This window comes from Eptesicus fuscus, chromosome 17 (assembly GCF_027574615.1).
Source record: "Eptesicus fuscus isolate TK198812 chromosome 17, DD_ASM_mEF_20220401, whole genome shotgun sequence".
In the NCBI taxonomy this organism is placed as follows: Eukaryota; Metazoa; Chordata; class Mammalia; order Chiroptera; family Vespertilionidae; genus Eptesicus; species Eptesicus fuscus.
In genome coordinates, this window is record NC_072489.1 from 18,104,982 (window position 1) to 18,128,695 (window position 23,714).

Below are 23,714 nucleotides of genomic sequence, written 5' to 3' on the forward strand. Positions count from 1 at the left end.
GAGGTGGCTGTGAGGATGGGCAAAATGGATGAAGATGGTCAAAAGGTACAAACTTCCAGCTATAAAATAAATGTGTCACGAGGATGTAATGTACAGCGTGGTGACCATCCTATCTAATAATAGACAAATATGCAAATTGACCATACCTCGACACACCCACAAGCCACGCCCACAAGCCACGCCCACCACCCAATCAGAGCGAGTATGCAAATTAACCCAAACCAAGATGGCTACAGCCACAGAGAGCAAGGTTTCCTAGATAACAGAGGAAGCCAAGTTTTCCGCCTGCCCTTGCCAGGCCTAAGCCTCCACTCAAACTACAAAGTTTCAATTATAGAAGGTAAACAAATTCAAACAAATGGCGGCAGAATGGAGCTTGAGAGAGCAGGCCAGGGTTGCCGCTGGCAACAGGGGAAGCAAAGCTTTCCGCACACCCTGGCCGGGCCCACCCGCTTAAGGTTACAAAGTTTCAATTATAACCCCAATAGAAATGGCTGCCAGCCTCGGAGGGAGCCCCAGGCTTGGCTCCGCTCCAGCCTACAAAATTTCAATTGTAGAAGGAAAATAAATTCCAGATACCAGGGCCTCTGCTTGGGTTGCCAGGGGGTGTGGCCGGCCTGCAAACCACCACAGGCCCCTCGCTCAGGCCGCCCCACACCCCAGGGGAACCCCCACCTGATCCAGGACGCCCTTCAGGGCAAACCAGCTGGCCCCCACCCCTGTACCAGGCCTCTATCCTATCTAATAAAAGAGTAATATGCAGATTGATCATCACTGCAACACACAATATAGCTGCCCCCATGTGGACACAAGATGGCCACCACAAGATGGCCAGCAGGAGAGGGCAGTTGGGAGGCACCCTGCCTGCAAGGGAGGGCAGTTGGGAGGGAACAAGCCTGCAAGGGAGGGCAGTTGGAGGTGATCAACCCTGCAGGAGAGGGCAGTTAGGGGTGACCAGGTCGGCAGAGAAGGGAAGTTGGGGGCAAACAGGCTGGCAGCAGAGTGGTTAGGGGGTGATCAGGCTGGCAGGCAGAAGCAGTTAGGGGCAATCAGGAAGGCAGGCAGGCAAGCAGTTGGGAGCCAGCAGTCCTGGATTGTGAGAGGGATGTCTGACTGCCCGTTTAGGCCCAATCCTACTGGGATCGGGCCTAAACGGGCAGTCGGACATCCCTCAAGGGGTCCCATATTGGAGAGGGTACAGGCTGGGCTGAGGGACAACCCCTCTCCGTGCACGAATTTCATGCACCAGGCCTCTAGTAGTTAATAATACTGTATCACATATGTGAAAGTTGCTAAGAGAACAGATCTTAAAAGTTCTCATTAAAAAAATCTAGAATAAAATATAAAATACTAGTGTAACTCACATAGCAAGGAAGCACTGTTTTTTTTCTTAGATACAAATGTGTGTGAGTGTGTGTCCTGGGTCATGAAGTTAAATGTAATTTTTATTATGGATCATGGTTAAATTAAAGAAAAAACACCTAAATGAACCAATGGGCATATGGGACTTTGAGCCACTCCAGACTTAAACTGGCAGGAACCACAGCTGTCACCCCTCCTTCGGGGATTATGCAAGATTAAGCCACCTCAAACCCACAGGCCCAGCTCAATTTCTCCCTGAACCTCTGTGCCAACCCCCACCTAGAACCCCTCTCTGCTCTCTCAGCCTTTCTCCCAACTGCCCCCAGGACGAACTCTCAGGCCTAGGCCCTGGCGGCTGCTATGGGCCACCCCTCCCCTGTCATCCCAGCCCAGAGCTCACAACCTTCCCAGCACCGGGCACAGGTGGACTTGGTACAGGCATGTGGTTTCCAGCATTTATGAACTCATTCCGGCCCCGCCACTCTTACAGCTACCCACTGTCCCCTCACCAGGGGTCCATTTCCTCGCTCCGGCTTCCTCTGAGCAACTGCCAGAGCAGGAACAATCAGCGGCTAACCAACCGAAGGGCGACTGACAGGCCCGGAGTGCAGGAATCACAGGCCCTGGGCTCCGAAGGGGAGTGTCTGGGGCAGGTGGTCACACGTTGCCGCCACAGGGGGCCACAGAGAGCGTCCAGCAGAACTCCTTCATTTTACGGATGAGGACACCGAGGCCCTGGGAGCTCAAGGTCACCCAGTGACTGAACGGCTCCCACCTCCCGGGCCAGCACTCAGCCCATCTCCTCGGACTCTGGAGATGGTCAATTCCAACAACAGGCTGGAGCCCAGTATGTGAGTGGGCACCCGATGCTGGTCAGCGAGCAGGAGGGAGGGCTAGGGGCTAGACAGACAGAGCCAGGTTTAAATCCCAGCTTGGCCACTTACCAGCTGGCTGACCCTGAGAAGGTTACTTAACCTCTCTGGGCCTCCGTTTCTGTCTTCAGTATAATGGGCACAGAAGGGACTGAGAAATGCTTGGCATTTACTAAGCTCATAACACCCACTCACCAGGGCTGTGATGATGCACAACACTGTCCTCTTGGGTTTGTTTGTGGTTTTTTTTTGTTTTTTTTTTTGGAAAAGGGGCAAAGGTCACTGGCAGACAGAGCTGCTCAGCCGAGAATGGGGGATCCTGGAGGCACCAGTGAGGGCGGCTTCAAAGGCTTGACAATCAATAGAGCTTTAGATCAATTTGTCAAAAATCAATTAGCTGAGTGACTAAATGGCTGGAAACTGTCAGACCTTAAAGTCCTGGAAAATCCACTTCAGGAGCAGGGGCGGTAGCCACAGCTCTCCATCCTGACCCGCGCCTGGGCCCACCCAGGGCAGCCCCCTGCAGCCTCCCAGCCGCAGGCCCTGCCTGGCCTCCTCCCAGAAGCCCAGGGTGGTGGCGGGCAGGCGGCAGCCAGCTGTGTTCTCTCTCTTTCCCTCTGTCCTTAGTGCCTGTCCTACCTCTCATTCCATCCCATTTCGGTTTTACGGATTGATATTTAGATTAAAGAGATAAACACAGTCGAGGAGCACTGAGGCCTGACAGCCGGAGGAACTCAGACCGTCAATCACCGGCAGCAGCTCAGCTTCCTCCGGCTCCCGGCCAGCACCGGCACCATACGGGCCCCTTGATTGGGGATGAACCCAAGAGCAGATTAAAGGGGCCCACAAATACAGCCTAGACACCCCCAAAATGGGGGAGAGTGTGTCTACAAAGGCCTTCCAGCCCAGCTTGGGAGCAGGGCTGGGGTGACATATGTACTATTTACTAGTGCCTCTCTCTCTCTAGCCTCCCTCTTCCCCTCCCCAGGCTGCAGATAAAGAATTCAATTTTCTTTTAAACGGTGGGGAAATTGGAAGAGATTTTGTTCTGTTTAAGCACAGCTGGAGTCTCAGGTCTCAAGGGATTGGAGAACAATGAGATCAATTAAGATGCCCGTGGTGAGGGGTGTCAGGAGGAAGTGGGGAGAGAGGGCATGAGGTAGGGGGGCCAGGGGGCCGCTCTCTGGAAGGGGAAGCCCAGCTGCCACTCTTCCCTGCACTCACCTGCCTGTGTCTGCTGGGTTTTGCTGGTCTCGGGACGGGGCCTACGCAGCGGGTTGTGTTGTCATCTTGTAGACTTACTAATAATTCATGTTGGCAATTTCTGTGATCAGCGTTATACGATGAGAGATTCAAGTTGAACCAAAGCTCTCAGAAGAGGAAGAGGCCCCTGGACGGACGCCTGGCACGCAGCGGTGCTGGTACACTGTCCGCATTTGTGTGTGCGGGCTGGGGACCACGCCCTTCCACCCAGCAATCCACAACGCTGCTGAGGTGGGAATTATTCTCCCCACTTTAGAGAGGGGGACTGAAACCCAGGGACAGCTAGTCACCTGCCCAAGGCCCTCCTGTGGTAAGAGGCTGAGGCAGGGCTCCAACCGGGGCTGCCTGCCCACTTCAGTGTTTGCTGAGGTGCAGGGCCACCTGGCAGTCAGGTGGGGATGGGATGGGCATGCCTTGCTGGGCCTGGGGAGGAGAATGGCTAAGTCGGTGCCCAACCTGTGTGTGAGCTGGGAGAGGAGGGTGTGCCCCTGAATCTTCTGCCTGTCCCCCTCCACTGCCACCTGCGTGGCTGGAGCCAGCCTCTCTCACCCGTCTCCCAGCTTCTACCCTATTACCACCCCCATTCTCCATCCAGCAGCCACAGTGATCCATCAAGTCTCTCCTCAGCAGTCACCTCCGACGGGCTGCCGGTCCTAGTCAGTCACCCTCCCTCCTCCTCTCTGCGCATCCACTGCCTTTCGCCTGCAGCTCCCTCAGCCTGGGGCAGCCCTTTCCCTGATGGCCCCCCACTTCCACCCCACCTCGGAGTTAGACACAAGCATGGCCAGGCTCACAGAGCAGGGCTTGCCCCCGGGTCTCCCTGGTTTCCCAGTCTGGTCCCAGCCAGGTTTCCTGCTGCAGGGGTGGATGCAGCTGAGAGGTGGCCCCTGGCCCTGCAGGGCAGCATGCCCTCTGCAAGGGGCCAGAGGGACCAGGGAGCACCACCTGAGGCTGAGAAGGGGGCTGGCCTTCCCTGCCCACCTGGCTGGGCCATCAGGCTCCCAGAATCCAGGAGAGGCACCCGCCATTCGGCAACATGGCGGGGCGTGTGGGTGTTCCCCGAGCCTGCAGGATGAGGGAGCCCCCGGGGATCACAGAGCGGGGGAGGAGGCTCACTGCACTGCACACCCAGCAGGTCTCAGCCGGGGGCAGTGACATCACAGCACACCTCCCCCTTTGGTGTCAGTGGCATTCGCTGTGGGTGGAGGAGGGAGAGAAGGGACAGGTAGCAGCAGAGCTGGTGTTGATGTGGGCAGTGGGGAGGACCAGGAGGGAAAGCTGGTGAGCTCTAGGAGCAGGAAGGTGGCCTCCGGAATTGTCACCAAATTTCCAGACCGACGGGAGGAGGGGGCGTGGCAGGCGAGGGAGCGCTGCAGGCCAGTGCATAAGCGCAGAACCCTTGGGGAGCAGGGCAGGAAGCATGTCTCAGTCACAGGGAGTGACCCCCGCCCCCTTTCTCTTGGGCACAGTGAGCCCGAATGAGAGCCTCAGGAGCCAGAGGCCCTGCAACAGCACCGCCCCCTCACCTCACGTTATAACAAGGACGGGGCTCCCCGAGGACCGTCCAGGTTCCCTGGCTGCCGGGTGGGGCCACGACCGGCAGGGTGCTGCCCCCACCCCATGAGTCTCAGCCAGGAGGTTGGCAGGCCCGGCTGAAACATTCTGAGTGTTTCCTACTGAGTGTGTTGGATCCTACTCTGCCTCTATGAACGTTCCACTCAGTTCTCACAACCTCCCAGACGGGATCCCATCAAGGAATCTCCCGGGTCGCAGCGATGTGGCCGGTCGGGCGCAGGGTGGAGGGCAGCCAGGCGGGGCCCTTCAAGGCCACTAATAAGAAAAACCACCCTTTCAGCATGGCAGCCTCAACTACGGGGGGAGGGGGGAGGGGGGACAGGGAGCGCAAAAGGTTTACAGCTGTGAGTACTCGAAACATAATTTATTCTCGTACGATTATTCATTCGTTATTGTATATTTTCCCATAAGAACAACTGCAAACCTACCTCGCCCCATCCGTATTTACAGCCACATCACCACAATGGGGTCTCCCGACAATCCAGCCACGTGGGCTGGGCGGGCGCAGCATTTCCCACTTCGGGGAAGAAACCAAGTTCCAGAGAAGGACTGACCCTGTCCGAGATGCCACCGGCCTTCCAAGGACAGGCTGGGAAGAGGGGCCTGGGGGTGGGTGGGGGAGGGGAGCCATGCCTCCCAGCTCCCACTCTGTCTAGCCCCTGGACTGAGCAAACCAGGAGCGGTGGTGCTGGGGCCACACCTGCCCGGTCAGGGCCCTGAAATGCCTCTCCTCCCTGCTTTGACTCCTCTGCCTGGACAAGAACCCTGTGTTGTCTGACAGCCATCTCCTGCCCATTCCTGCTGTGCCCGACCTCCGGAGCGGGGAGAACAGGTCCTGGGGTGTGTATAGTAAGACCTGCCCCAGGAGGAACCTCCCTCTTGGATCCTACTCTGCCTCAGCATCCCTCTCACGCTGCCCCAGGGACACAGAACGAATAAATCTGGGGAGCTCTATCCTGCAGGAGGCCAGGCTGGCTCCTTGCCCATCCCAAGTACAACCTGTGCCAGCTGTTTCCAAATGTCTGCCATGGGCTGCCAGGATGAAGTTGGTGAGAAAATGTGGACGATTTATACAGGACGTCTCCACTGTCCAAACGGCAGCCCAGGGGGGCAGGTGGCCATTCAGGAGGAAGAGAGGTAGTCGAGTCCCATCTGCCTCATAAGAGCAGGGGTCCACCTCCCTGCCCAGCACATCCCCTCACCACATTCCAGCCACGGGGCCTTTGCACATGCCATTCCCTCTTTCGCCAACGTGCTTCCCTCCCTGCAGTCCCCTGTTAATGCTGCTCATTCGCCACTTCCTCAGGGAAGCCTTCTCTGACCCAGTCCAGGTCAGGTGCCCTGTAGATATTCATAGCTCCCTGATCTGTCCATCATAGCAAGTAACACTTAACATAAAAATTCAGTTGTTTAGTATGAACATCAGGCTTTCTTGGAGACTGTAAACCTCACGGGGGCAAGACTCACATCACCATTGTGTCCTCAGGTCATGTGTGCGAGGCATTCAAACATTTTTTAAAAATAAATGAATGGTCTGATTGCTCTCCTACTGTCTGATGGCACCCAGAAACCCTGCTAGGCCCCATGTGCCAATTGGGCAGGCTGTCCGGCTGCCCCAAGCCCGGCAGAATCCCAGGAAGACGCCTCATGGTCTTCCCACCCAACTCCTGTTGTCGGGCCAGAAGGCAGGACTGGAAGGTGAGAACCAGAGCAGCCTGGGGATATCAGAGGGAACAAACCATACAGCTTAGAGGACGGGGAGCCACCAACACCACACAGGAGCCTGCATGCACACAACACTGAGTGGCCAGATTATGATGATCTCTGAACGCATAATAATCTGGCCGCTCAGTGTGTATATATCTATATATCTGTATATCTGTATCTATATCTATTAGAGGCCCGGTGCATGAATTTGTGCATGGGTGGGGTCCAGCCAGCCTGGCCAGGGGGAAAGGACATGGGCAGTTGGTCGGTCTGCCTGCTGGTCGAACTCCTGGTCAAGGGGACAATTTGCATATTAGCCTTTTATTATATAGGATATACACTGAGTGGCCAGATTATTATGCATTCAGAGATCATAATAATCTGGCCACTCAGTGTATGTGTGTATCATATGCACATACCCCCGAATGCATGTAGTTGCACAGACAGGTACATGCACAGACCCAAGGGCATGCCTGTGCACACACACAGCCCCCACAAACATACTTCACGTGCCCACCCCCACACATGTGGGTATACGCGCCCTTGCACATCTCTCCCCTGTGTGGTCGCCCGTCAGAGGACCAGCTTCCACTGACGCCAGAGGTCCTGCATGCCCCTCCTTCCAGGAAGCCTTTCCTAATGAAGAGTGCTCCAGGCTCCCTGACCTGTCTTCTCATCAATGCGAAGTCGCTCACCCAGCTCAGCTCTGACCACTGAGCAGGCTGGGGCCCAGAGAGCTGGAGAGACACCTGATGGTGCCAGAGGGTCTTGAGGGTCCAGAGCGCCGCCCAGAGACAAAATGCCTGGAGTGATGCCATGGCCTGTTCACCGGGGTCCTGCAGAGGCACTTTCCAGGCCCTCCCCTACCCTCAGCTCTGGACATCACTGAAAAGACGGCTCAGTGGTCCCACGCAGCCAGTGTTAAGAGCCCGTGGCTTGGGGTCAGGCAGACTTTTTGTGAATCCAGTTCAATCACTTACTGGCCCTGGGACGCTGAGACAGTTACTTAATCTCCCTCAGCCTCAGTTTCCTCACCTGTATAATGAGAATGACAGCATCTAGTCTGGAAGTAACGCATTCAAGTACGTGGTTTACGGCTGGCCCTCAATAATGACAGCCGCTGACGTGATTGCTACAGCAGCAGAAGCAATAGCAGTAACCGTCCTCTGAGGTCACCCCAGCCACCCCCCTGCCTCTGGGCATGACCGGCCCAGGCACTAGGTCTAGAAAGGTCCATGTACACATCTTAATCCACCTGGTTCATTTTACAGACGAGGAGCTGCTAAGGGAAGCAGCTTCGGCCGAGTCACCCAAGGGCTCCATTCTGAAGGTCAAGCCTTTGAACGCTAGGTCCCCACTCTTTCCCCTTCGCCAGCGGAGACTCATTTTGTTATAACTGGGGGCTGTAAGGGCCTCAAAGCCTGGGCTGGGGGAGCTCCAGGGAGTGGGGAGGTGAGAAAGTCCAGCCCTTCCACCCCAGCTGGGACGCCCAGGCTGGAGGTGACAGCGCCCTCCTAGTCTGGCTCCCTGAGCCACTAGGAAACTAGGCAATGAGCCCCCAAATAGGCAATGAGCCCCCAAATAGGCAATGAGCCACAGGAACAGGGCCATGCCGGGGTGGGGATTGGGGAAGCCCCTGGCAGCAGGCTCTGCCCAGCTTTTAGTGCAAATTAAAACATTTTCCTTTTCTTCATAATTTTTTCCTGACACAACTGCCCATGAAACATTTTAATAACATCCCAGTAAAGGTCAAGGAGAAGGGATTTCACAGTCCCTGAGCAGCGGCTGCACCTCCAGCCCCTCCCGCAGCAAAGGAGGTGGAGAGTGGGACTGACCCAGGGGCTGAGCAGAGAATGGCAGGGTGGGGGAGGGGTGTGCGTGGTGTGGCCACAAAACTTGCTGCTGCCAGGAGCTCTGGAAGCACCAGGGGAGCTGAGGTGATGATGGTGGGGTTACCCAGGAGATGTTTTCACATCCATTGCTCACATCTTGACAGCTGCTTTGGGGTGTGTGTGTGTGGGTGTCTCCTGCCCATTTCGCATGTGAGGAAATAGAGGCTTGGAGGTGACCTGGATAGACCTGCGCGCAGCAAAGGCAGGGAGACGGGGCCCAAACACTGTTCACTTTCAGTCCTGAGCCCCTTTAGTGCACAGCCTGGCGCTAGGGCTTATCATTGGGCAGAACTGCTCCCTGTGTCTGCGCAATTCAACAAACTCTGGGCTGGAGGCGGAGAAGGAGGGGGGCACGCTGGACAGACAGGACCGGAGGCTGGCCCGATGAGCCAGCTGTGAACAGAGACCCTCAGGCAGCCTTAGAGTGAAACTCATCTGCGACACATGCCCAGGGGCCTGGAGAGGAACTGGAGAAGGGGTCCTGGCACCCAGCAGGGGTCCACACAGGCTCAGAAGCTGCTCCAGTGCTTGAGGCAACCCAGTGTGAGGACCTACTCTCCAGTGCCAGCCCCAGATGGGGTCGGCCTGACACATCGTCCTTGGCACCAGCAGCTGGCCACCAGCCAAGAAGTACGCCTCCCCACACACCCCACCCCTGCTCCCTAGGCCCCCTCAACCCTTCCCCAGGGCCACAGCTAACTTGGGACTGCAGAGTGAGACCCCCTGTCCCCAGCAAGAATACCAGGAAGGGATCCCCAGGCCCCCTCCAAATCTGGAGCTAAAACTTAAATTCTTTGCCACATGGTCCCAGGCCTCCTCTCCCTGTGAGATCCTCGAAGCAGACTGCTTGGGTGTCCTTCCCCCTGACATTCAAAGGAGGCTGGAGGGCTGAAGACGCTTTCTTTGGGTACAGAAGGCCCAGCCCCTCGGGGCTGCAGGAGGGTCCGTGGGGCCTCAAGCACCAGGTGACTGACTGCAAGGAGCACCTTGCGAAAGCCGGCGAAGCCAGGGGCTGGGGACGCAGGGGAAGCAAGCAGCCACAGCAGACTTACTGTTTACGTCTGATGGCCTGCCTAGCTACACATCTGTTTGAAATATTAATAACTGTCAGATGGAAAGGGCCTGGGGGCTCAATACAGTTTCATGCCATCTGTCTGCAGAGTAAACACACTTTGGAGTAGGGGGCCTGGGATCAGCAGGCAACGTCTCTGTTGGCCATGAGGATGGAGCAAGAAATCGGAGCGAGGATCCTGGGGGCCTCAGAGTGGGCGGGGCGGGGCAGCAGTGAGTCAAGCTCCACAACGTTTACCGAGCACCTACTATGGGCAAGACCCTGAGCTTGTGTAACACGCAGCTACCACTTAGATCTGCTCAGCAGTCGGTCCTCTTTCTTCTGATAACAGAACATCCTCTGAAAGAGCCCCTCCCTGTTTCCGGCCCATGCCATGTAATTTGGATGGGCTGACACCAACCCCTGGCTCCACACCGGGGAGTGGGACCCATCTCGAGTACGTCCGAATCATGACGACTCTCTCCAGGACGGCCCCACAAGCTGGGTCAAAGGAAACCCGCTCTGGGACTTGTGCTGGAGCTACTGAAAGATAAACGCTCCCCAGGAGGGTTGATAAATAGGTAAGAAGTGAGCCTAGGGGCACCGGTGTCCCCCTCTGCCAGTAGGAAAACACCCAGCCTGGTGCTGAAGTCAAATTCCTGCTCAGCCGGGTGCCAGGACGCAGCCCTGCCTGAAATCGCTTCTACTTTTGAGTTACATGAGCCGATCCTTTTTTCGCTTGAAACACGTTTCTGTCTCTTGAAACCAAAAGTACTGACCGATACAAATGGACACTGGGAGGGGCCCTTATCAAAGGCCAAGCCAAGGGCAGCTGGGGATGCCAAGTGCCCTTGAGTAGCCCATTCTTCCCTGGAGCCTGTGCTCGGATAGGCAGGGCGCCCTCCTCAGAGATGGCTGGCACCTCTTCCCTTTAGAGGACCTTCCAGGGCTGCTGGCCCACCAGGTGCTGCCCCTCTCACAGACAAGGCAGGAAACCAGATCTCCTTGGCCCCATCGCGTCCTCCCTCAGGCTGGCCCCTTCTCCGCATTGCGTGCTGGCCAAGGGAGCCCCATCCAGGAGAGTCCAGATGCTTTAACACATCAACGCCAACACCTCCGACAGCCCGGGGCACCCCCTTCCTTGACTGCCCAGACTCCCTCTGGCTGCTCCCCCTTGGTTGGCCCCAGAACTCAGTGGCCCCGGACGAGAGTGGGACTCACCAGCACTGTCAGCACAGAGGTCCCCACGGTGACGTTCTCGTACAAGCTGACGTTGTACAGCGGCTGGCTGAAGATGGGCCGGTTGTCATTCTCGTTGATGAGGGCGATCTTCACCTTGGCATAGCCCACGTGGTCGGGCACACTCTCATTGGCAAAGAGCTGCGTGTGCAGAGCAGGGCCCTGGTGAGCTCCCATGTGCTTCCGGAGCCTTCGTCCCCGTTAAGTCCCCCTGGGGCCTTTGCTGGTCCCAACCCAGACCACCTGTCAGAGTCACTGCCCATCCCAGGAGTGCGCCACTGTGAGTCCCTCCATCAATGGTCACAGCCTAGCGTGTCCACTGATTCTGCTGGGAGGGAGCCCCTGAGGAGGGCTGGGCTGGCAGGGTCTGGACAGGAGAGCTCCCGATGGGTTTCTGAGGCTGTGACGGGGCCTGGGCAACTTCCACTCAATCCCTGGACGTTTCCTGGTCCTTGAGAAGGGAAGGCTCAGCCCAGCCCCTGCCACAGCTCAGTGAGTCAGACCCATAGGGAAGGGTGAGGAGAGGTGGAATTTAAGGGGATGGTGTCAACCTCCCACCCCCACTTCACCTGAAATCCCCCCACCTGGCCAAGAAGATAGTGAAAGGGGCCTTACGTCGAAGTCGTAGCGCTCCACGGTCTCGTAGTCCAGGGGGATGGCCACCCGGATGCGAATGTCCGCTTTCCCTTGGACGGAGGTGGGGGAGATGATGAAGTGGTGGGAGTTGTTCCCCACCAGGTACACCTCGAACATGCTGTTCAGGCCCTGGGGTTAAGAAGGGAGGAGAAGCCAGTCAGAAGGGCGCAGGAGGCCAAGGCCTGGAGCGCGGCTGGAGGGGCAGAGCTGCTTTGGTGCGGGAGGTGGATGAGGGGCAGGGGCAGGGCTGACCTGGCCCCCGGCCCCTGGGTCCCAGGCCCTGACCCCCTCCTGCCCTGTCTAGGCCCTTTGGCAATCTCCTCCAGCCTTTCCTTTCATCATCCCGTTGGATGCCCACAACGCTTGCAGGTGGTTTGGTTCATTTTCCATCTCCTGCTCCTTTCACCCTGTCCCAGTGACCCCAAGTGGAAAGGGATCTTCCAGCCGTAAGCCCCTCAGGGCAATGGAGGAAAGGCCAGAGGGAGGGGAGAGATGCAAGTGCCTAGGAAGGCGTGGACAGGAGAGGGCACCAGACAGCAGGACCCCGCTTCCCCCATCCTCTCTCTGGAACGTGCTGACCAGGAGAACACTGGCTTGCTTACACGTGGAGCAGGAATAATTCCATAGGCTGAGTGGCAAAGTGGACCCCCGTGTGCCCCACACTGTGGCCAGCCCTCGGGGGCCTGGAGGACACGGATCTCAGCCAGCCAGAGCTACCACACCCTTTGCAGGTCCTGCTAAGGCCCAGTTGCTTAGTTTCAGGTGTGGGGCGTGCTCCTTCTAAGTTAGGTGTTTCTGATCATCCTAACCAGGCTCGGGCTCACGGAGCCCTCAGATGCTGCTCGGCTCATCCTCACACAAAGTGTGTGACGTCTCCATGTGACCAGGTCCCCAGATCAGGAGGGGGACCACCGCTGACGGTGGGAGACACAGCCCGAGTCTGGCCTGCTCGGAAAGTGATTCAACCTCTTCAACCTCCTGCGCAAAAGGGGGAACTACCCCCCAGCAACCTCCTTCCACCTGGGCAGGTGGCATGTGGTTTGTAACCAACGGGTCAGGAGCCTCTCCCGACCCAGGTTGCAGATGCCCAGCAGGTTCACATGCACGTGTGTGTGTGGCACTGGGGCTGCAAAGGGAAGCACGCCTTTCTTCTCGGTTGCCCAGGGATGTTGGGGGCCCCCCCTGGGAACCTGTTCCTGATGAGAAGGGGGCAGCCAGGCAACCCCAAAGCCTGGGAACGAGGCCCAGGAGTTCATCCAGGAACGAGACCCTCCACAAAGCCTGAGAGGCCCAGGTCCCCACGCCTCTGGGGCTGCCCCGCAGATGCAAGTACGTTTGCAGAATGAATGCATGTGAGCATTTACCCACAGTCTCTTAAGCTGCTTCCATTTAGAACGACAAGTTAGCACCACAAGGGCCCTTCTTCACGGAGCCTTTTCTGGGGGCCTGGAGGCAGGCCCGGGCCCTGTCACTGGTTCAGCGGGTTTGAAGGGGGAGGTAGAAGGGGAGCTTCTCCTGCCAACTTGGGGTCCAGGCAAGCAGCGGGGCCTCCAGAGCCCCCAGCCTGGAGTGGCTCCCACAGGCTGTGCAGGCGACGCTCCCCTGGGCCTGTCGGGCTGTGCCGTTTCCAGTCGTCCCCGGCGTGGAATCCATCCGTCAGGTGGAGGGGATCAATTAAATGCCCGAAGGGGCACTAATAGCCAGAGCTGGCGGAGTGTGACAGCTCTGAGCAGGTGACACCTACACGTCTCCCTCCCCTGGACCTGGGCCCTCCACCCCAGCACCCGGAGCCCTGAGAGGGTGGGGCAGGCTGAGCTGTGCCCAGGCAGGTGGAGCAACACCCCCTGTGGGCCCCCTCCCCTCGGTACCCACCAGGCCTCCCCAGCCCGGGCCCTGCCCAGGCTCACTTACCAGGTTCTATCAGTGGGGGCCGGTCAGTGAAAGGATATGGAGCCAGAGGAGGAGCCAGAGAGGTATGGAGAGGAGGAAGGAACCAGAGAGAAAAGATGGTGAGGTCCAAGGTCAGGGTAAAGGAGAGGGGCCAAGAGGGACCCCAGGAACACACCTGCTCCAGGGAAACAGCCCCCTCTGCCCGAGGGGCCACAGCCTCTGGGGGTGCATGCTCACAGGTGCTGGGGAGGTCTATGCAGCCCCACATCCAGAGGAGGGGAGGGACACAGAGGAAGAGGTACAAGGCTACAAAGGGGGAGGCAGACTGAGCTCCAGTCTCCCTGAGCTCAGAGTCCACACCCAGAGGGGTGGGCAGGGCAGTGGGGGAGGCCGGGAGAGGAAGGGCCAGGTCCCAAGGTCCTACTCCCAGGAGCCTGGACAGAACCCCTGTAGGAAATGACCCCACGCACTGTCGTGTTTTAAATGTCCTAACAGAAAATGTGAAAGACATAAGTGCAGACATGGAGAACATTCACACAATTCAAACGTGGCCAGGGCACACAGCCACCTTCCTTCCCCCGTCGCCCCGGCCACTGAGAGCCTTCCCAAGACCTCACCACACCCAGCCTGGGTCTCCTTCCCAGGACACCACGTGTTTGGACACAGACAGGAGCACGCTATGCACATTGCTCTGTTGGATTTTTTTTCTTTTTACTTAAAGCTATGTCGTGGAGATTTCTCCCTAACTGTGCAAATAGATGATACTATTAACAATAACACGGCACGCATTTGCTGGGCACCTACTCTTTGCCAGGCCCTGATCTGTGGTTACCGTGGAATGTCAGGAGCCCCCGGAGGCCACAGACCAGGCCTCAGGCACTGTAAACCCCCGCGGGAGCAGGCACGCAGTGGGTGCTGGGAGAGGGATGGGGCTTCAGCAGTTTTTCCTCACCCAATCCTCTGTGCGTCCTCTTCCCACAGGCCACAGGGTGGAGATGAAAGAAAGCTGGAGCTTGGAAACCTCTCTGGGGGAAACGGGGCTCAGAGACGTTGAATGTGCCAACCAAGGCTGCACAGGGGCCTGTGGCACAGCGAGGGTCAGCTCCAGGCTGGGGTGCCCTCGGACCAAAAGATAGTGGAGTCGGGGCCTGAGGTGGGCACCTCCCAAACGCGGCTCCAGTGCAAGAGGAGTTAGCAGAGCAAATGGAGCCGGAGCCGGTAACACTGAGAGACTGCCAGCGGGTGGCCCGGCAGGGAGGCTGCCCGAGCAGGGAGCTCTGAACTGGCTTCAGGAACGAATGGAAGGAAATGGACTCAGAGAAGGGATGGCAGGTGGAGGAAGTGGTTTTGAGCACGTTCTTAGTCCTTAGTGTCTATCAGAACCTCCTGGGGGCTTTGTTAAACTCGATTGTTGCCCTCCTCCAGGAAAACTGATTCAGTAGGTCTGGGTTGGGGCCTGTAAATTTGCATTTCTAACAAGTTCCAGGTGATGCGGTTATGCTGCTGGTCTGAGACCACCTTTTGAGAACCACTGGCCTAAGCAAAGTCATGGCGCTGGGAGTGAATACTTAATGATGAGTCCGACAGGTGAGCTGATTTGCAAAGGGTCCGTGCAGGGAGAAGCTGGCCTGATTGCTGGGATAACGGGAGGCGTTGTGGGCCTCCCGAAGCCCCACCGCAGGTACCATCTTGAGGGCTTTCGCATCGTTTCCACAAGCAATGGGGAGTGCTCCATGCTCTCTAGAGCAGCGGAGGTCAAAAGAGGAAGGTGAACTTGGCAGCCACGCATGAACCACACCACTGCAGCCCTTCTCATCTGACTGCACGACAGAACTGCCAGCGGGCTCTGCAAAGAAACACGGATGCCCAGGGCCACTGCGTCACAGTCCTTCAGGGTGGAGCCCAGACAGCTGCGTTTTTTCTGATGCTCCTGAAGGCACCACGTTGCACAGCCAGGGTTGGGAAGACATTACACACAGGGATGCAGAGGGGCGAGCAGGGGAGAGGCAGAGTGTAAGTTCCCCAGCGGCCACACACCAAAATCACCTGGGGAACTCTAAACTATCCCGATGCCCAGACCAAGGAAATCAGACCTGTGGGGTGGGAGGGGCAGAAAGCCACCCGACATCAGGATTTCGTAACCCTCTCCAGATTGTTCATTCTACTGTGCATCCAAGGAAGGGTGAGAGCTACTAGGGCAGACCAGTGGTTCTCTGAGTGTGGTACCCGGATCCTTGGCATCAGAGTCACCTAGGAACTTGTCAGTAACGCAAATTTTTGGGCCACGCCCAGTTCTATTGAATTAGAAAAGCCTCGAGAGGGGCCCCGGCGCTGTTTTTTTTGTTGTTGGTGGTGGTGTTTTGTTAATCCCCTCCAGAGGATATTTTTCCATTGATATTTAAGGAGAGTTGAAGAGAGAGGGAAAGACAGAAATATCAGCTGTGAGAGAAACACATCGATTGGTTGCCTCCTGCAAGAGCCGGATCAGGGCCCAGGCCAGGGAGGAGCCTGCAACCAAGGCACGTGCCCTTGACCGGAATTGAACCCAGGACCCTTTAATCTGCAGACTGACGCTCTAGCCACTAAGCCAAACCGGCTAGGGCCCCAGTGCTGTTTTAACGAGCCCTCCATGTGTTCTGATACACGCCCAAGTTTGAGAATCACCAGGATGGAGCAAGGCTAGGGAAGGAGCAAGGCTCAGAATAGTGAAGAGGATCAGTCAGACGGACATGGTGGCTGAGCAGCTGGAGAGAGAAAGCTGAGTTAAAACCTTGGGGGTGGGGGTGGGGGTGCACTGGAGCTGTGATCACGTGTACCGGCAGAGAGGGTGCTGAGCTAGTGTAGATTCTGCTTGTGCACCTGGCCAGGCCTGAGCGCTGGGTTTTATGCCCCGCAGGGCTTCCTGGGAGGTCTCTCACCGGATGAGGTCTGCGCCCTTTCCTGGACCTGCCAGCAGCGGCTGGCAGTTCACCAGGCCTGACACTGCAGCTTCAGGACCCTCGCAGGGCTGTCCTGAGACCCCAGAGCCACTTTCTGGCCAAGTCCCCTCAAATGCTCAGCCTGCCTCGGCGAGAGGGTAACTTGTTAAAGCCGCACAGCTGCCAGCAAAGGAGTCGACCTGGAGTCTGACTCCTGCAGTCTAAGTTCTTGAGCGCCCGGTCCTGGCCTCCCCAGTGCCCCTCCCACTGCAAAGCGCTGCTCCACACCCCGGAGGAGAGCACTGTGCCCCCCCCTCCCCCCGCCCCGCACAGGGCACCTCTCCAAGGTCAGGGAGCAAGGCTAGGGTTAGGGAAGTGGGGCTGGTGGAGGCCTCCTCCCGCCTGGCCCTCACTCACTGCCAGGCCCTGCAGGGGGCTGCTTGGTGGGGGGAGATGGGAGGGAGGGAGGCGGAGAGGCAGGAGGCCCTCTTGGAGCTGATGAGGGGCAATTTTGTTGGGAAGGGAGATAAAGAGGAACATCAAAAGGAGTCCCAGGGCGTATGGAGAGGAACCCGGTGGATTAAATTCTCTTCCAGCTGGGAGCGGCGATGAGAAGGCTGATAGCTGGCAGCTGCGGGTCCTGGAGCCGAGCAGCAGCGCCCACCCGCCCCTTATCAGGCTGGGGAGCCAGCGCCGCGGGGCTGTGAGGGGTTGGCTTTATTTACTTATCGGGAGGGGAAAGGACACTCCTCGCCTCCGCTGGTCCCCACCCCAAGCAGCAGGCCGAGCTCTGCTGCTGGTGACTGAAGTCTTGCCACCCCCCGCGGAGGGCAGCAGGACAGCCGGGCATTATCAGCTGCTGCCAGAAGGGGCTGGGTCCCTCCACTCCCCCAAACCTTGCCCCCCCTCCCCCAGAAGTGGAGGGGTGGCCTGGAGAGCCGCCCGAGCAGGCACTCACTGCCCAGAAGCGACCTCCTTGTCTCTGCAGTGACCAGCTCTGCGGCTCCGTGAATGGACCCGGTGTTGTTTTTCAACTATTTATTGAGAGGTTCTTCTGGGCTGGGTCTTCTACAAGCATCTGCTCCTTGAATGCTCACACACCCTGAGGCCTAGAATGGGATGTACATTAAGGACGGCCCTTCGCCTTAGAGACGGAGGTTAAGGTTGGCCGCTGCGGGTGGGCTGGCACGGGGTGTCCTGGGTTCTCTCGGGTCCTGGCCTGATGCTCTCTGAGCAGGCTCTCAGTCATCACCTGCGGGACTGGCACCTCCCTCTGCAGGTGGCCTCGTCCCCCAAAGGGAGGCAGGCCTGGCCCAGCCCCCAGACTCCTCCCCTGGATGTGGAGTCTGCAGATGTCTCCTGCATCCCTCTGGCTCTCCCTGGCTCTCCCCACCCGGAAGCATCTCCCTGCAGACGGAGGCGCCCATTAGCCCCGGGGATGCTCTCTCTCCTGGCTTTGGGTCAGGGTGGTAGCTGGTTGGTGACTCAGTGGTGCGATGCAGTGGAGCGAGTAGTGGGAACAGGCCCTGAATCTTCCTAGCTGTGTGACCTTGGGCAACTCACTTCCACCCCTGGAGCCTCAGGTCCTTCATCTGAGAAGCAGGGAGAGAGAGGCATGCCGCAGGACTAAGGAGCGGGGTCATCTCTTTGCCCCACTGTGTTCTGAGAGCCTTGAAAATGCGTTCTTCCTTTGTACCCCACATGCTAGGGGACCCTCACCCCACCTATGCTGTGCCTTTAGTTCCTTTTAACAGAAGAAAGACCAGGGTCATGCAAATGCAGGGTGGGCGAGGGAAGGGCAGCAAGGACCAAGGCGGTCTTTACGTGGGGGGCGGGCTGTGCAGTTGTGAATCAAGACGGAAATGGGCCAGGGACCTCCCGAGGCACCCACGGAGTGCTGTGGGCGGTGGGACCCCCTTAGCCCAAGCTGGGAACAGGGCAGGGACCTGCCGTGCAGAGATGGGCCCCAAAGTAGCGTCACCCTCACAGAAGCCCTGTCCAGAACTTAGGCCTGCCAGGGAAGAGCCCGTGACCAGTGATGCCAGGGTGCGAAGCCCTGAGCTACAGTGGTGGCTAAAAGCACACGGCCTGACCCAGCTTTGGGCACTGCCCTTTTCCGCTGTGTGGTTTTGCCCGAAGAATTTTACCTCCTTGAGCCTCAATGTCCTCATCTGCAAGATAGGCAGAATAAAGGCTGTCCGGTAGGGCTATTGTGGGCGAGCTGCAAAATCTCGGTAAAATGCCTGGGTCAGAGTAAGTGCTCAATAAAGGAGAGTTATTATTGTTCTAGAAGGGAGCGGGCAGGAGGGGCTGATTTCTAGACCTTGGCCAGGAATGAGAGAGCGCGAAGGCTTGGATGTGTGCAGGGATGAGGGGAGCCCCCTCCTGGGCAGGGGCCCTAGTTCTCCCTCCCGCCGGTGCTCTGCTGGTCTGATCCATGCTATTGACAGAGAAAATCAAAGCCCAGTGAAGATTCTTTATCACTCCTTTGTCTATCCTCTCACTCAATTAACCCCAATCAGACGTGCCCAAGTGAACCACGGCAGAGGGCCAGCCTCTCCTTACCCCCACCGCAAAGCTTGCAGCTTCTCCCTCCAGACCCCCACGCCTAAGAGGGGGGGTGCCACGTTTCTCTGGCCCTGCCTCCCCAGGGCAGCTTCCCATGCCCAGTGCACCAGGCTGCCCACTGCGAAGTTGGAGTCCAGGGGATGATGGGAAGGAGCCCTGTTGGTGGTCACTGGCCCCTAACCCTGCCTCAACCCCCAAGTTCCAAGAGTCCAGGAGAACTGATGCTGGCACTTCATGGGCAATTCCAGGGTGAGGGACCACCGTCTGTCTCCTCCTGTTCTTCCACCTCCTCCTGTTCTCCCACCTCCTCCTGCTCTCGGGCATAGAATTCCAACTCCAGGACCTGCAGGGCCCATGCCACTCGGTGGGAGCTCAGCCTGCTCCTCCTCTTGTGCATTCCAGGCTTGTCCAGCCATGAGAGCCGCCGTTTCTCCACCTGGGAGGCGGCCACCTCTCAGGCCTGCTTCAGGGTGAAGGAAACAGCCCTCACTTCAGGCTCTTGCCCACCTAACGCCCTTCGCAAGCCCCTCTGTGCTTTGGGCCCTTGAGCAGCATGGGCCTAAGGTCTGGACCCCGTTTTCTCTGGATCTGCCATTCCTCCCTGTGTGACCGGGGCAAACCCTCTGTTCTCGCTGGGCCTCAGTTTCCCGATGGGAAGTACGGACTGGGTGACTCTCTGAGAACCCACTGATACCTGCTGTGCGCTTTCAAACTGCTTCCCACTCCTCTCCCTCTCTGTGCCTTCTCTCTTACTCTTTTCATCTTTGTCTCTCCTTCATGTCCTCTCCTCTCCTCCCTCTCTCCTCTTTCGTTTCCTTTCCTACCCTTCCTGCTCTTTCCCCTCTCACCTTTACCATCTACCTCCATTTTTTCTCTCCTCCTCCTCCTGTTGCCCCCTTTCCTCACCCCCGCCCCTCCCTGTGCCTGTCCCTCTCTGCCAGACCCCCTCCCCCTCCCCCTCCCTCTCTCCCAGGTTATCTGTTGGATTCCACACACGCCTGCACAGACGGGATCAATCCCAGGCTGCCTTGCCTTCAGCTTATCTCTGCTCCAAATGATTGATTTTCCCTCTTTAAGAGTAATTTGCTGGTGAATTCCATGTATTGCAAAAACCCTTGTGAAACCTAATTCAATCCGATTGGCATCTGGCACTTTGGGGAAAGAATACTAGAGGGCTGTCAATTTCATCCCACGGTCGTGTGTACAGAAGGCGTGTCTAGAGAAGGGGTGCAAGGTGGGCAGGTGCTCTTCCCCTGCACATGCGCACTTCCCCCCCTCTCCCCTCCCCTCCCCCTCAGAAAGGATCTTGTCGAATGGCCTGTCAGCCAGCCCCAGCTCTTCTGGGAAATGAATTATAAGGTGCATTGGGTACCTGCATTAAGGTAAATGAGGCTCAGGTGCTTTCAAATTGTTTTCCCAGTCCGCACCCCAGTGCACTATGGGAAACTCCCACTTCCAAATCCCAGCTACACCTGACCACCTGCCTCTCTCCTGCCCCTCTCTCCGTGCCCCCTCCCCATTTTCCTGGCTGAGTCCCACCTCCAGGGACCCAGCAAAGCCCGTGTCAAAGGTGGCAGATCAGCCCCGCTCTCTCTTTTCCACATCCCAGGCTTGTTTGGCTCAGAGCCTCAGTTCCTCTCCTCTGGGAGTGGGCCACCTCTCAGGCCTGAATCAGATGATGGGGCACCAGCTGTCCCAGTTTGCCTGGGACTGAGCGGGTTCCCAGGACTTAGAACTTACAGAGCTAAAACCTGGGCAGTCTCGGGCAAACCATGAGAGCTGGTCCCCAGCTCTACCAGCTGGGCCTGAGAGCCTCGTAGGGGTCAACTGGCACCACTGCCCAGGCCTGGAGGTCATGCACTTGGCGTGGTAAATAAGGGGTCCTAAGCATCTAGTTCCAACCACACTACCCAGGGTCCTCCATGTCTCCCCAAAGGCTGAGCTGACCTCAGGGGCTCAGGGCCCCCTGCAGCTCACTCACAGGCCTAGCCCCGATCAGAGAGGACAGGTACACAACTGACCAGCGGCTCTTGCTCAGCCCTGGTGGCCATTGCTCTGGGTGGGTCCTGTCTGGGGAGGGCTTAGATGCCACCTGAGTACACCGGATACGGCAAAGCTAACTGTCCCCACCCTCAGAGTTGGAACCAGCCACGGTGATCCCATTTCTTTGCTGCAGGTGAATAGCCATTTGTGGGAAGGGTCGATCTTGGGGCTGCTCTGGCCCAGTGGGTACTGTCTGAAACAGTGGCGTTAGGGGGACTGGCCAGGAGGGCTAGGCTCCCCTTAACAGTGTCTGTGGGCGTGGCCACAGGCCAGCGTTATGTGGAGGGCCTGGGTTACAGGGACCTTTCCAGGCCCACACATACGGGGTGCTGTCACGTCACCTGGACTGGTAACTCACACAGAGGACAGAGGGGGCCACGCAGGATTTATGAGGCTTGAGCTCTTAATTCCAGGACAGCATGTTCCGCTCCCCCCAGATCCCAAGGAAGTGAGGCCACGCCCCCTCTGCCTCCCCTTTCTCCCTCCTGCACGTGCCCCTATTTGCAAGGCACCTACCCCAAGTGAAAAGCTTAACAATTCCTTCCTAATGGACCCGCTAGGTAACCCAGGCCCACTTCCCAACACAGGTGGCCACTTTCCTAATGGTTAAGGTCTGCCATTCTGATCAGCATTCTGATCAACGTGGTCCTCACCCCCATACCTGGCTTCAACCCCCTCCTTCGCTCAACTGTCAAACTCCACCCTGGAGTGTGGGCTGGGGTCGGGGAGGGGGGCTAAAGTGGGGTATAAGTGTCTTCAGTGGTGCAGGGAGGAGAGTCCAATTTGCAGGAAAAAGGGTGTGCATCCCCGTCTGCTCCAAGCCCAGAATTGTCCCTCTGTCTCTCTGGGGTCCCTTCTGTCTGGGGAGGAACACCTGATCTGAGGGACAGGGCCTTGCAGGAGGAGGACGAGTCTCGATGGCTGGCCGAGGGGCACCCACCCTGAGCCTTCTGCCCAGGACCTCTAGGGGCCTCTGACAGGAGCAGGGAGGGGCTGGTGCAGAGCTAGGAGCTGGGACTTGCATGCAGCAGCTGCCTGGCGCTGTCTACTTACCATGCTAAAACTATTTCCCTGTTCCCACAGAGAGAGAAATGTGTGGCCAGGCAAAGAAATCTAACCGCTTTATGGAAATCAGGAGGGGGACACTGCCTGCTGCTAATCCCACCACTTTGTATTCCTCTGCCTCTCCTCTAGCCAATCCATCTTCCCGTGCCTCTGCGTGGCAGGGGGGCCGAGAGGCTGGAGCGGTGGGAGGGAAGGAGAGAACCCCAGAGCTGACGTGCTTCTGTGACCTCAGGTAAACTATCTGCTCTCTGGGCTGCCTGTCAAATGAGGGCTCCCATTGCCTTCAGGAGGCCTAGAGGATAGAGATCGTGACCATTTAGAGGCCACGAACCTGGGAGTCCTGCGGTCCTGGGAGCCAGAAGAAAGTGGCAATTTCATCTCCCTTCCCTTCCTAGCCTTCTGCCAGGTGAAGTGGCCCCGACTCAGGCCCCCTTCCCTGTGAACAAAGACACAAGTGCCCTAAGAAATGGGTCCTGGGCTGACACAGGGTGCTGAGCCCCAGGCAGATGGGTGACTATGACTAGAGACAGCCCCACATGTCACTCAGCCACCACTGGGCATCCCAGAGCCAAACTCAGGCACAGCTGCCCAGGCCTGCAAAGAGTCCCTCCTACTTGATACATTCCACGCCTCTCAAGGTACACATGCATTGGCCAAACAATAACTATAGTCAAATGGACAAAGGCATAAATGCATAAATGAATGAGCTCCATGGGTGTATCTGTGAATGTGTGGATGTGGGAAAAATCAGAGAGAAGACAGAGATAGGAGGAAGTGCAGAAAGGGGGGCAAGAGAGATAATCGGATTCTAAGAGAAACTAACAGAGACAAACCAGAAAGAGAGAAGATAGAAATATATACATAGAGAGAGAGAAAGGGAGAGGGGGAGAGAGAGAGAGAGAGAGAGAGCGAGCGAGAGAGAGAGAGAGAGCGCAGGGCACTGAGCTAAGGAACTAATATGAGGTAAAGATGAAACCTGCAAGGCCTGGCCACTGCCCAGCAGGGTGACGGCAGATGGCGGCAGCTCCCATCTTCTTGTCCTCCTTCTAGCCTGCCACTCGCACCTGGGGGATTCCAAACTCTAGCCTCATTCCAACCACTCCCTTTCCCACATGCCCCACATGCAGCCTCTGACCATTCATTTTATCTGCTGTTACCCTTGGTCACTGTCTTCATGATTAATCAACCCAAAGCACAGCGCTGAGGATATCATTCATGCTCAAGAACCATCAATGGCTCCCAATTGCCTGCTGAATTAGGATCAAACTCACCGGGTATTCAAGGCCCTCCAGCCTCCCTCTGTGGCTTTACAGTAGGGTTGTGTTACATACTTGCACAATTAAATGACAGTGAGGGAAGGGTGGTGCTGGGTCTAAAAGTCCGCCAGTGCTGCTATTTATGCTGGAACCTTTCACTTCACCTCTGGGTGGGGAAATGGCGGGAGTGGAAGGTTGGACGAGTGGAGAGGTCTTCAATAATTGGTAATTTTTATAATTAACAGGCAGTGAAATAGACATTTGGGGGTATACAGTTCTATGAATTTAACACAAGAACGGATTTGTGTTGCCCCCTCACAACCAGGATACAGAACAGCCCCTTAACCCCAAGAACTCTCCTATGCTCTCCCTCTACT

At 57.3% G+C, this 23,714-nt stretch overlaps 1 protein-coding gene across 3 annotated transcripts in view; it reads right to left on the bottom strand.

The window, feature by feature from the left end:
- Positions 1–23,714, bottom strand: part of CDH23 (cadherin related 23) — a 363,598-nt gene that overhangs the window by 145,473 nt on the left and 194,411 nt on the right. For 2 of the 3 annotated variants that reach the window (XM_054728837.1, XM_054728836.1), the window contains exons 11-13: positions 13,509–13,514; positions 11,577–11,726; positions 10,944–11,102 (exon numbers count right to left, since the gene is read on the bottom strand). In XM_054728837.1, the coding sequence (XP_054584812.1) occupies positions 10,944–11,102; positions 11,577–11,726; positions 13,509–13,514 (315 nt within the window). The remainder of the gene's footprint in view (positions 1–10,943; positions 11,103–11,576; positions 11,727–13,508; positions 13,515–23,714) is intronic. The other variant, XM_028151376.2, reaches the window with a different exon arrangement.